Source organism: Arabidopsis thaliana, chromosome 4 (assembly GCF_000001735.4).
Source record: "Arabidopsis thaliana chromosome 4, partial sequence".
Lineage (NCBI taxonomy): Eukaryota > Viridiplantae > Streptophyta > Magnoliopsida > Brassicales > Brassicaceae > Arabidopsis > Arabidopsis thaliana.
In genome coordinates, this window is record NC_003075.7 from 6,809,086 (window position 1) to 6,822,315 (window position 13,230).

General features: G+C 32.0%; 3 protein-coding genes and 1 non-coding gene across 4 annotated transcripts; all 4 read left to right on the forward strand.

Annotated features, from left to right (window-relative positions):
* Positions 1–2,017: 2,017 nt before the first annotated feature.
* On the forward strand, positions 2,018–8,254 carry AT4G11170 (Disease resistance protein (TIR-NBS-LRR class) family). The gene is made up of 4 exons (NM_117187.2): positions 2,018–2,505; positions 4,093–5,200; positions 5,488–5,799; positions 6,642–8,254. The coding sequence occupies exons 1-4, from the start codon at positions 2,042–2,044 to the stop codon at positions 8,043–8,045; spliced, it is 3,288 nt and encodes a 1,095-aa protein (NP_192855.1). The 5' UTR covers positions 2,018–2,041; the 3' UTR covers positions 8,046–8,254.
* A 718-nt stretch (positions 8,255–8,972) lies between these two features.
* AT4G11175 (Nucleic acid-binding, OB-fold-like protein) lies at positions 8,973–10,168 on the forward strand. The gene is made up of 2 exons (NM_117188.5): positions 8,973–9,156; positions 9,376–10,168. Exons 1-2 carry the CDS (start codon positions 9,077–9,079, stop codon positions 9,719–9,721), a joined length of 426 nt encoding a protein of 141 aa, NP_192856.1. The 5' UTR covers positions 8,973–9,076; the 3' UTR covers positions 9,722–10,168.
* Positions 10,169–10,206: 38 nt separating this feature from the next.
* Positions 10,207–10,290, forward strand: AT4G11177. Its single transcript is given in 2 exon segments — positions 10,207–10,244; positions 10,255–10,290. It is a non-coding gene; the product is annotated as a tRNA-Tyr (tRNA).
* A 657-nt stretch (positions 10,291–10,947) lies between these two features.
* Positions 10,948–11,662, forward strand: AT4G11180 (Disease resistance-responsive (dirigent-like protein) family protein). Its single transcript, NM_117189.2, has one exon. The coding sequence runs from the start codon at positions 10,964–10,966 to the stop codon at positions 11,519–11,521; it is 558 nt and encodes a 185-aa protein (NP_192857.1). The 5' UTR covers positions 10,948–10,963; the 3' UTR covers positions 11,522–11,662.
* Positions 11,663–13,230: the final 1,568 nt, after the last annotated feature.

Genomic DNA, 13,230 nt, shown 5'->3' on the forward strand with positions numbered 1-13,230 from the left:
AAATCAACAAATTTATTAGTTTATAAAAAACCAAAAACTATTACTCAACCATATAAAAACCAAATACTATTATACTTTAATTATAAGAACTACATCTTATGGAAAGGTATACACTAAAAATCGGTTTTATATACTAGAATATCATAAATATATAAATCACAAATTATTTTTAAATATATTAATCTAACATGTACCACATGTCAACCCCTCGATTTTTTTATATATTACAATAACAATATTTAAAAATAACAAAATAGTTTTTCATTTTACGGAATAAAGTTATATGGTGGAACTAGTTTGGGTTGATATTAATACGGGACAATAATCTACAAGTGAAATCTTAGAATTAATAATTATAACATAATTATACAATCTTAAACACTAAACAAAATAAACAATATTTACAAAACAACTATATCTTAAAATTTGAGTTTTTAGTTACAAACAAATCGACCAACGGTGTACCGCGGAGTAAATTTTACATTATATCATCTAATTGATCAAAAATTTCAAACAAAAATAATCAATTTATATATACATCAAACTAACAAAAATACACAAATTTTCCAAATATCTCTATATTATTCCGCAACTCGAAACAAATATAACAATCTATTTACTATGCTAAATACAAATAAAATATAAATAATATAAATTAATTAAAAAAATTAGCTATTTTATCATAAATAACACTATACACTTTCTATGCATATTATAATTTGTACACTATAATATCTTTCACTAAAAATGTATTCCAATACATTTCTTAAAATATGAAACCCCGCACGTATGTGCGGGTCAGAATCTAGTTTACTATAATTTTGAAAACAATACTAGATTAATATGTTTTTAAAACATTAATATAATCCTAAAACTAATCTCGTTTAATCTCCGATTTTAATCTCCGATTTTAATCCGATTTATCGATTAATAGCTAGTCCCATACCGAGCGCCCGATTAACGCCTAACGCGATTTTTTAACAATAATGATATATATATATATATAAATGTATATATGATTTATATATTCTAGTGAATTTTACTTGTAAACTAAATCTACAATTTAAAAGTTAATTAATAAAGTAGTTTAGAAGAAGAAGAAGAAATTGGGTTGTCTTCCCTAAAGATTTTTTCTACATATGTTCGTAGAGAACTATTTTTTCTAATGACAAAAAAATATTTATATTTAATATTTTTAATATAGGTTTCAAAATGTATCATTCATAAACTGCAATACTAAATTTAACTAAAATGAATGAATTTTTAATTTCATGCTCAAGTCTACCGAAAAAGATAAACAAACCACAAAAAATAAAAGAATATTATGGGGGTGATTGGGGAGGAGGACTTTGAAAACTGTAAATTCTATTAACAATTTTTACAGTTTTAATTTATCCGATCACACTTTTTTGCTTTTAATAATTTAAAAATTCTCACAACCTTTTTTCTCATTTTGTTCTTTGATTTCATGTTTTTGTTTAAATCGCATAAATCTGGCTTTAAAATGATAATAAACAAAAGTCAATAGTTTTTCCTTTTCGTTCTTCTCCATATTTATGAAAACTCCCATAGATGAATTATTCCTTTTTAATTTTTTTTTACGTTTATTTACAATTGAAGTCTTTTTCTTGTTTTATTAAGTTCCATATTTTCAATAATTATTTAAAATCATAATTTATGTTGTCACAACCTATAGTATATAGTTATAGTTTTTAAAATATTAAAAATTTTATAGCAAAAATTTATGCAGCAAAAGTCTTTACAGCCAAAAGTAACTTTCGAGATGCATGTTTTAATTTGTCTTATTTACTTGATGATATACAAAAGTCAGCCTAGGCGACCTTTAATGAGATGCATGTTTTGTTGTCTACAAGGGTCTAGTTGCAATATAATAATAAAAATGAAATTACCATGTCATTTCCTAGAAAATCTCATATTACAACTTTGACACGCAAAGGCATTCCATAGATTCTATAAATTGCTCTCCCAAAACACTCCAAACAAGTCAATATAACAAATTTTTATCTTCAATCCTCTCCCCATGGCATCTTCTTCTTCAAACTCTTGGAGATACGACGTCTTTCCTAGTTTCAGAGGGGAAGATGTCCGTAATAACTTTCTCAGCCACTTGCTCAAAGAATTTGAAAGCAAAGGAATAGTGACATTCAGAGATGACCATATCAAAAGAAGCCACACGATCGGTCATGAGCTTAGAGCAGCCATTAGAGAATCTAAGATCTCAGTAGTCTTGTTCTCAGAGAACTATGCTTCTTCAAGCTGGTGTTTGGACGAGCTGATTGAGATCATGAAGTGTAAGGAAGAACAAGGACTGAAAGTGATGCCGGTTTTCTACAAAGTGGATCCATCTGATATAAGAAAACAGACCGGAAAGTTTGGAATGAGTTTCTTGGAAACTTGTTGTGGTAAGACGGAGGAGCGACAACATAACTGGAGGCGGGCGTTGACTGATGCTGCCAATATTCTTGGAGATCATCCTCAAAATTGGTGAGTTTTTATATATTTTATTTTCGTTTGGTTAGATTCTGTATGATAAACCAAACCAAGATAGATTTGTGGTCTAATGGGCTCAATGAGTTTTTTTGTGCAAAAAAAAAGTAAAAGAAGAAAATATTTAGATTATCACCAAAAACACAATGGTTTTAGATTTGATTTTCTAATAAGGGAAAGAGGAGAGTAACTCAAAGTGGCAACTCGCTAGATTGCCTTACAAATTTATATGAATTTCTACTTGCTAAAACTTTAGTTATATGTGCTAATAGACACTATCTTAGTCTTCTTATGGATCTTCTAATAGATTACTCATGACTAATTACTGAAGGAAACCTTTATTTTTCATAAGAACAATTCCCTGATGCACTAAACCACCTACTGGACATGTTTGAATTGTTTTATGTTAAAATTGTCCCACATTAGAGATTGAGATGAAAAGTAGTACTGTATTATATGATAAGTTGGGCTAGGCGGCCGTGACGATTTTTGAATAAAACGATATATATTTATTTTTAAAAATTTGCTAATTTCCAGCTTTTTATAATGTTTTTTTTCAACATTTCATGTAGTAGTATATAAATATATCGTTTTATGCATGCCAAAAAAATATATATCGTTTCATTCTAAAACCTTTTAAACCGCCTAAAATTGTATAGTCCCCGACTACGTGTTTTAGGCGCTAGGCGGAGGGTCACCACCCACTTACCGTCTAGCGCTTTCTTGAACACTGATTATATGTAAATTAAACAAATTAATTAAAGGAATGAACACTCAAGAGTTTCACGAGTTGGAATGATGGTGTAATAGTCAGTAAATCTCACCAGAAATCATTTTGAACCGCATTTCATGAAGCTTACAAATATATTTATATATTGTATTTCAAAGTTTCATTTATAAATGTGCCTTAGGATTTGTAATTTTGTAACTTGTTATTCACATGATGATTGCAAATGGTAACTCTAGAGGTTTTAAGATTTTCCTTTCAAAATATATATTCCTTTTTTTGTTTTTTTTTTGTTTTTATGGTCTTAAAAGTTAATCTAGGTTTTTACTGGAATTGACAACGGCTATGATTTTACGTTTCTTTCGAGTTATAAATGTTTTTTGGGTGTTCAAGTCCTAGAGCATATGCATTGGTGAGTCTTTCACCAAAATCTCTTATGAAAGTCTCTAAAAAAAAGTTGAGAGAGTGAGAGACTACTAGAAACTCTCTCAACTTTCTTTAGAAACTCTTACAATTAAGGGTTTAATGCAAAACAAAATCTTTAAAGTTGTTAGTATTTGCAATATTATCCTCTATTTTCAAATTAAAATGTAGAATAATAAAATAAAAAATAATACGCAATATGGTCCTACATATTTTGGAGATAAATGGTATAGTTGCAAAAATTAGTAGCTTTGAGAATATTTTTTATCAAAAATAAACTATAATATTTATTATTTTGTTTTCTTTTGTAGATGAGAGATTTTGGTGAGAAACTGTCATTGCACGTGCTCGCATACTAAAATTCCACATTATAAAGCTTTTTACACCAACTGTTTAAGAGCTAGACACTTAATGATCTTATTTTTAATCACCAGGGACAATGAAGCATATAAGATCACAACAATTTCCAAGGATGTATTAGAAAAATTAAATGCAACGCCATCAAGAGATTTCAATGACTTGGTTGGAATGGAAGCTCACATTGCAAAGATGGAATCATTGTTATGCCTTGAGTCTCAAGGAGTGAGGATAGTAGGGATATGGGGTCCTGCAGGCGTTGGTAAGACTACCATAGCTAGAGCTTTATATAACCAATATCATGAAAACTTCAATCTTTCTATATTTATGGAGAATGTTAGAGAAAGTTATGGTGAAGCAGGCCTCGATGACTATGGTTTGAAGCTGCATTTACAACAAAGATTTTTATCCAAACTTCTTGATCAAAAGGATTTGAGAGTACGTCATTTAGGCGCAATAGAAGAAAGGCTAAAGAGCCAAAAAGTTCTAATTATTCTTGATGATGTGGACAATATTGAGCAACTCAAAGCCTTGGCAAAGGAAAATCAATGGTTTGGTAACAAGAGCAGAATTGTCGTGACAACCCAAAACAAACAACTTTTGGTTTCTCATGATATCAACCATATGTACCAGGTGGCTTATCCTTCAAAACAAGAAGCTCTTACTATATTTTGCCAGCATGCTTTTAAGCAAAGTTCCCCATCAGATGATTTAAAGCACCTTGCAATTGAATTTACAACTCTTGCTGGTCATCTTCCGCTGGCTCTACGGGTTCTTGGTTCGTTTATGCGTGGAAAGGGTAAGGAAGAGTGGGAATTTTCCCTGCCTACGCTAAAAAGTCGACTTGATGGAGAGGTAGAGAAAGTATTAAAAGTCGGGTATGATGGCTTGCATGACCATGAAAAAGATTTATTTCTTCATATTGCATGTATTTTTAGCGGTCAACACGAAAACTATTTGAAACAGATGATCATAGCTAACAATGACACATATGTTAGTTTCGGACTTCAAGTCCTGGCTGATAAATCTCTCATACAAAAATTTGAGAATGGTAGAATCGAGATGCACTCCTTACTACGACAATTAGGCAAAGAAGTTGTTCGAAAGCAATCTATTTACGAGCCAGGAAAACGTCAATTCTTGATGAATGCTAAGGAAACGTGTGGCGTCCTTTCAAACAATACTGTAAGTTCTTCTTCTTTTCTTTTTGCGAAATCTGAAAACTGCATTCTTAACTAAGCACCAAAGTAACAATTAAAGTTTTTGAATTTGACATGTATAATAACATTATTCTAGATGTATTATTATAGAACTAAATAACATATCATATCCTCCTAAAATCTTGAAATTGTAATAACATATTTCATGAACTATTACAATTTCTTAAGTCAACATATACTCGAATTTATGGTATCTTTTCGCTCTCACGATTTGTGGCATTGTTCATATCTGAAACTTTTTTTGTTTTGTAGGGTACGGGAACTGTATTAGGTATATCGTTAGATATGTGTGAGATCAAAGAGGAGTTATATATAAGTGAGAAAACTTTTGAAGAGATGCGGAACCTCGTATATCTAAAATTCTATATGAGTAGTCCTATAGATGATAAAATGAAAGTCAAGTTGCAGTTACCAGAAGAAGGGCTAAGCTATCTACCGCAATTGAGGTTATTACACTGGGATGCATATCCTCTTGAGTTTTTCCCTTCTAGCTTTCGACCCGAATGTCTTGTCGAACTCAACATGTCTCATAGCAAGCTTAAGAAGCTATGGAGTGGAGTTCAGGTCAGACATATATAATGCTTGCATTTTTTTTAATTAACGAACATATTTCAATGATTGTTTTATCTTTTTTTAGGGAAATTCCTAAAAATAGAATTAAAACAAGTTTTATGGATAATAATAGCACTACTATGAAGTTTTTGCTCTAAAAGTATTGTTACTAATTTATTTTTTCAATAATACCATAATTTTATATTAAATCTATTCAACCAAAATAAATTTAAAACATTATATTTGGATTCTCTATTTTCAATTTAGGGTATAAATTTTAAGAATTTAAAAGAAATTTTGATTCATTTTAATATTAGTTTATGATATTATATTTGGGTTCTCTATTTTCAATTTTGGGTATATATTTTCACCATTTAAAATATATTTTTCATTTTAAAATTAGTTTGTGATAGTATAATTGGGTTCTCTATTTCCAATTTAGAGTATATATATTTTTACTATTTAAAAAATAATCTAATTCAATTTTATATTAGATTAGTGTTGGCTCTCATTTTTATTTGGAGGATTAACAAAAAATATACTAAAAAAACTTTATCATTTAATTAACTTTTAGAGGGTTAAAAACTTTATGTGTTATTTTCGAAAACTTTAAAAGAAAATATCATTTTTGGAATAATAAAGTGTTTTAGTGTCGTGTCAATTCCTATTTTTTTTTTAATCCCCACGGCTACCCTATCTCTCTCTTTTTTTTTCCGTGCATGTTATATGAGTACTAGTTGGCATATTTTTTGAGCTTTTTGTGAGTTTTGTGTTCTGTCTTAAGCTTTTTGTGAGTTTTGTGTTCTGTCTTGGAAGCACATTGAGATGTTCTTTCTGCTTGTGTTTATGTGCAGCCGCTTAGAAATCTCAGGACAATGAATCTAAATAGCTCTCGGAATCTGGAAATCCTTCCAAATCTTATGGAAGCAACAAAGCTTAACAGATTGGATTTGGGTTGGTGTGAGTCTTTGGTGGAGCTTCCTTCATCTATAAAGAACCTTCAGCATCTGATTTTGTTAGAGATGTCTTGTTGCAAAAAATTAGAGATCATCCCAACTAACATCAACTTACCATCTCTAGAGGTCCTCCACTTTAGGTATTGCACACGATTGCAAACCTTTCCAGAGATTTCAACCAATATTCGTCTTCTCAATTTAATAGGCACTGCGATCACTGAGGTGCCTCCATCAGTAAAATATTGGAGTAAAATTGATGAAATTTGTATGGAGAGGGCTAAGGTCAAGAGATTGGTTCATGTTCCTTATGTTTTAGAAAAGCTATGTTTGAGGGAAAATAAAGAATTGGAGACTATTCCGCGATACCTCAAATATCTCCCTCGGCTGCAGATGATTGACATCTCCTATTGCATCAATATTATATCGCTACCGAAGCTTCCAGGCTCAGTATCCGCCTTAACAGCTGTAAACTGCGAGTCACTTCAAATACTACATGGCCACTTTCGAAACAAAAGTATCCACCTGAATTTCATTAACTGTTTAAAGCTAGGTCAGAGAGCCCAAGAAAAGATCCACCGGTCAGTTTACATCCACCAGTCCTCATACATAGCTGATGTCTTACCTGGTGAACATGTACCTGCGTACTTCAGCTACCGAAGTACCGGAAGTTCCATAATGATCCATTCAAATAAGGTTGATCTTTCAAAGTTTAACAGGTTTAAGGTATGCCTTGTGCTTGGAGCGGGAAAACGTTTCGAAGGTTGTGACATAAAATTTTACAAACAATTTTTCTGTAAACCGAGAGAGTATTACGTGCCAAAGCATTTGGATTCACCACTACTTAAAAGTGATCATCTTTGCATGTGCGAGTTTGAATTAATGCCACCACATCCTCCAACGGAATGGGAGCTTCTCCACCCAAACGAATTCCTGGAGGTTTCCTTTGAGAGTCGCGGCGGCCTTTATAAGTGCGAAGTAAAAGAATGCGGTTTACAGTTCCTGGAGCCTCATGAGACATCTGAGTTTCGGTATCTGTCACCTCATCTGTACTTGGGTGGTAGTTGGATTGGAAATAGTAGTAGTAGTATTGAAGAAATTATCCATGTAGACCAAGAGGAAAGCAGTAGTGATAGTGAAGAAATTATCTATGCGGACCAAGAGGAAAGCAGTAGTGGTATTGAGGAAATTATCCATGCAGAAAGAGAAGGAACCAACAGGAGGAAATCTGTTATGAGATGGATTAAGGTTGGAGCAAGAAAAATGGGTCTTAGTTTGGAGTGTCTAAAGCCCTGGACAAGATAAGATAAAACTGTCAATATATGATAGTTGATGAAGAAGGCTTCGTTCCGTGAAGAAGACGGCATACTGTAACTCATAAGCCAGCACATTCTAAATCAGTAGAATTGTATGTAGTGTATTTGCGGTCAAATTTAATATTGTAGTAGTTGTGTTATTACGTATCGTCAATATGTTCCATTTTAATTGAAAATTAAATGGCAAGTGTAATGAGTCTAGAAAATTTAATTAAAAAAAAAATGTGTCTACTAATATATATGTATATAATTGTTTTCGATAAAAAAGTTAAATTTTATATTTTTTAATTAGTGACAGATGAATAGCAGAGAAAATTAAAAAAGCTACAAAATTAAAAAAAAAAAAAAAGAATAAAAAACAGAACATAACAACAAGCAAACATATAAATTAAAATCGAAGAAAACAAAAGATTGACGAGATGGAATAAGACCACCATAAAGAAGGACAAAACCAAAACGCAACATGAACTCAAAATTGCCACGTCAATCATATATACAGTAGCATCCTAGTTATCAGTAATTAACGGTTAACTAATTACACTACTAAAATCAATGTTGGTATTTACATAACATATATTAGTTCATATTTACATTTTGAATTTGTTATGAGTTTGGATTAATACATTCTAGGATTCAAAGTTTAGACTAAAAAAACCCATATAAAAATAGTTTGGATTAATACATTCTAGGATTCAAAGTTTTAGACTAAAAAACCCATCTCATTTCAGTCATAACTGTTTGTTTTTTCGATATTCGGAATCAACCATGAAAATTAGTAACTAACAAGTGAATGTTACATGTTTAAGTCACTGGCATCGATCTTAAAAATAGGTTTAGAGATGAAATTAGGTGTCATTCTCTCATTGGTTCTTATAAAACGGTACACCGTGTTCCTAAACACAGGAAATCATCCCGATTTTATTCCAAAGTTTGGGCCAAAGGCTCAAAGCTGTGGTCGTTTCTTCACAAAGCAAGTTTTTAGGGATTTTTGAAGATAAGAAGAAGAAGAAAAACAAAAAAATGCTTCAACTCTGCTCCACTTTCCGTCCTCAACTTCTTCTTCCTTGTCAATTCCGATTTACAAATGGCGTTTTGATTCCGTAAGTTCTCAATTTCACACCACTTCCGTTATAACTTAATTCGAATTCGATTCTTCCGTTTTCACGACTTTCTCTTTGGGTTTCGATAGCAATTTCATGGGTTCGTGTCCAAATTCGGTATTTGTATCCATAATTTTATGAATTTGGTGTTTCAGAATTCCCAAATTCGGATTGGTTAGAGTTTCTTTTAGCTTATCTGTTTTGTTGTCTTTGTAACAGCCAAATAAACTATGTTGCAAGCAATTCAGTTGTGAATATCCGGCCAATGATACGATGCCAGAGAGCAAGCGGAGGAAGAGGAGGAGCTAATAGAAGCAAACCTGCTAAGCCGCAAGTTAAAGAAGGAAGCAACAAAACAGTAATCGAAGGTTTAGTAACCGAATCGCTACCTAATGGAATGTTTCGAGTCGATTTGGAGAATGGTGACAACATTCTTGGTTATATTTGTGGTAAGATTAGGAAGAATTTCATTCGGATACTCCCCGGTGATAAAGTGAAAGTCGAAATGAGTGTTTATGATTCTACTAAAGGTCGTATCATTTTCAGAATGAGTAGTAGAGACTAAGAAGTAAGAAACTGAGATCCTGTCAATTCTTTTTTTAAGTTTAGGCAAGTTTGATTGGAAACGAATCATGTAATCGTACAGCGGATTTCTATAAGGCTTTTCTGGGAAGCTCGTTGTGTTCTTCTTCTCCTATAATCATAACTATATTGAGCATATTGGCATGTCTGTATCCATGGTAAGACTATGCACCATGATTAGGTTTATTTATCGGTAAAAGAAAGTCTAGTGTTGTTGTCTTTGCGGTTTCCTAACCAGGAAGGCCTCTTGCGAACCGTTTGTATGTACCGAAAGCTTTGTTTCCGATCTTTTTACTTTGATTTTTAAGTCGCGATGGCTATTGCGAGATGAAATTTTGGTTGAGTTTTCTATCATTGTCTATGTTTTCACTTCTCATATATGTTCTTCCACATGTCATATTACTTGTGAAGGCAGACTTAATTGTCTTAATATGATAAATTAGTTTTTAATTCGAGTGTAAACACATGCCGACCTTAGCTCAGTTGGTAGAGCGGAAGACTGTAGTAGTTGCTGAAATCTTTAGGTCGCTGGTTCGATTCCGGCAGGTCGGATTTTTTTTTCCCTCAACACACTATTGATTATTTAGTTGTTTTTTCGTCAAAGATCTATCTTTGTTAATTTTCTCCACTTCTGGGCTTTTACTCTTTCCGAGTTCAGTCATAACATGTGACTAGGGCCCAAAGGTATTAATATTACGGCCCAAAAAACTAGAAATCTAGAATACCAAAACAAAAAGAAAAAAGTTTTGTGTTGTGTTTAGCTCACACTAATTTAGTTGTCATACATGTAAACCAATAGAGATAACACCATTTTATGGGACTGGTAAGTTGTCCATTCTTTAGTTCTTGTACTTAGTGTTTTCTTTATCAACTAATTGGTGAGTGTAATGTAGGAAACAAAGTATTCATTGTTACTTATATATTCTTAAGAGGCAACGAAATGGCTTCAAGTAAATAAAAGTAATACGAATGATAGTTGAACCATCATTAATTATCGAGTCCTAAAATCTAAAAATTCTTTTTAATTCAGGGATTTTGGCAATATAAGCTGGTAAAAGAAGACAAATGTCAACAAACCAATTTTGTGCGACTCTTAAACCCATTTATTCACCCAAAAAAATATACATATATATGAAATGTATGTATAAATAAAGGTTTCCAAAGTCCTTTTAAGTCTTTATATTCACAAAATCAATACTACTCATTTCTACTTAACACTCTAACAATGACAAATCAAATCTACAAACAAGTATTTTCCTTCTTCTTATCCGTTTTACTTCTCCAATCTAGTACTGTCTCATACGTCCCAAAGTCATTTGACCTAAAGAAACCATGCAAGCATTTCGTCCTCTACCTCCATAACATCGCCTACGACGGTGATAACGCGGCAAATGCCACGGCAGCAACAATCGTGAAACCTTTGGGACTAGGGGATCATAGTTTTGGGGAGTTAATCATAATTAACAACCCTGTGACACTGGACCAGAACTATCTCTCGAAACCAGTGGCTCGTGCCCAAGGCTTCTACTTTTACAACATGAAGACAAATTACAACGCTTGGGTCGCTTGGACATTGGTATTCAATTCGACAAAGCACAAAGGGACATTTACCATAATGGATGCAAATCCTTTTGGTTTGCAGCCGGCCAGAGATCTATCGATCGTTGGTGGGACTGGTGACTTCCTCATGACTCGTGGGATCGCTACATTCAAGACCAAACTCACTCAAGGCAGTAAGTATTTTTGTGTGGAAATGAATATTAAACTTTATGAATGTTACTAATATGTGTCTTGGGATTGATCTTCGTGTGTTGGCAGTTTATTTGCTTTCTTTGTTTTTAGTTGATGTTGTTCCAAATTTCAATAAATGGTATTGAAATATGTTTGTAACGAGTTAATAATTAATAAGACAGTCTTTTTTTGTATAGTTTATATAAACATGCGTTTATTAGATATGTAATAAACTATTGTCAGATTTTATCAGCAATACTACAAGAGATTTATTTCCACGAAAAAAAAGTTCAAGTATCAATAAAACATTTAAACTAAACCCCTTAAACTTGAATCCGTCTAAAGAAAATACCCTGAACTGATTAAATGGAAAGTATAATTTTGGTTTTAAACGACAAATCGTTTGGTCTACATACTCTAGGAAGCCGACACTTTCCAGTGTTATCGATTGAAGAATACCCAAATAGTTTTTCCGTCCGTGTTACTAAAATGTTATATAAATTCGTTTAATTATTTCTCATATATGTGAACTAGGGTTGCAGAACCCGAGTGCTTAAGAAAAAAACGATTGTCTTTCATCAAAAAAAAAAGAAGAAATTTAAATGGTATCTAATATCTATAACCATCTTCAACCAAGAGCGCTGCATAAACGTTCACGAATGATTTGCCTAAACACATGTGTACAAAAATATTAGCAAAAAATGAACAAAACTAAACAGACCAAGATCACAATCACGACAACAAAGCTAGATTATCGAAAACAAAGATCTTTCTAAAAAAAATAAAAAATAAAAAAATATGTGCTTTAGTTGTATAACTTATGAGTAATTTGGGCCAAAATATTAATATTGGGTTAAATCCTTTAAATTACTCAGATGTTCAAATTGTGTCCCTATTTATAGCTCAGCTCTCTTGGTTGGGTGGTGCTAATTAGAGATTAAGTTTCTCACTGAAATTCTAAAGTGGATTCTTTGTGATGAATCTCATTTTTCAATCTACAGGCTTTCTTCCCTTGAGGTGGATTGAATTCTAAACAAGAAATCTAGAAAACTTAGCATGAACAGATTTCTGTCGTTACTAAAACATATAAACTTTTGTGTAGTCTTTTGCTCACACCAAATTAATTGCCTTACATGTCAAACGATAAAGATAATCATTTTATGGGGCGGGTAAGTGTTCAATTCTTTAGCTCTAGACTTTGTTTTATCTTAAATAAATTATTGTTAAGTGTAATGTATGAATCGAAGTATCAGTTGTTATTGATATATTCCTAAGAGGAAATTAAATGGCTTCGAGTTAATAAAAGAGAAGACAAATGCTAGTTGAGCCATCGGTAATTATATAAAGTCTTAAAACTTTGTTTTATTTCAAATTTTTTGGAAATATAGACAAATATTCAACAAACCAATTATCTGCGTTACTCAAACCCACTTTTATATCAAAATAAGAAAAAAAAATTGGATTATGTATTATGACTTGTGATGTTAACTAGGCCTGGACAAAATACCTAAACCCGAAGAACCCAACCCAAAAATATATATCCGAATTCGAATCCGAAATTTTAAAATATTCCAACGGATCCTAAACTTCAAAACTCAAACCGATCCGAACCTTAATCCAATCAAGTACCTGAACATATCCTAAATATGTATACATAAAAATATTTTATTAGTAATAATCATATTTACAACAACCTAAGTGCCTATTTGGTTTTTAAGATATTTTGTGTATTTTGGATACTTTACCTACTTTTCGATAAAT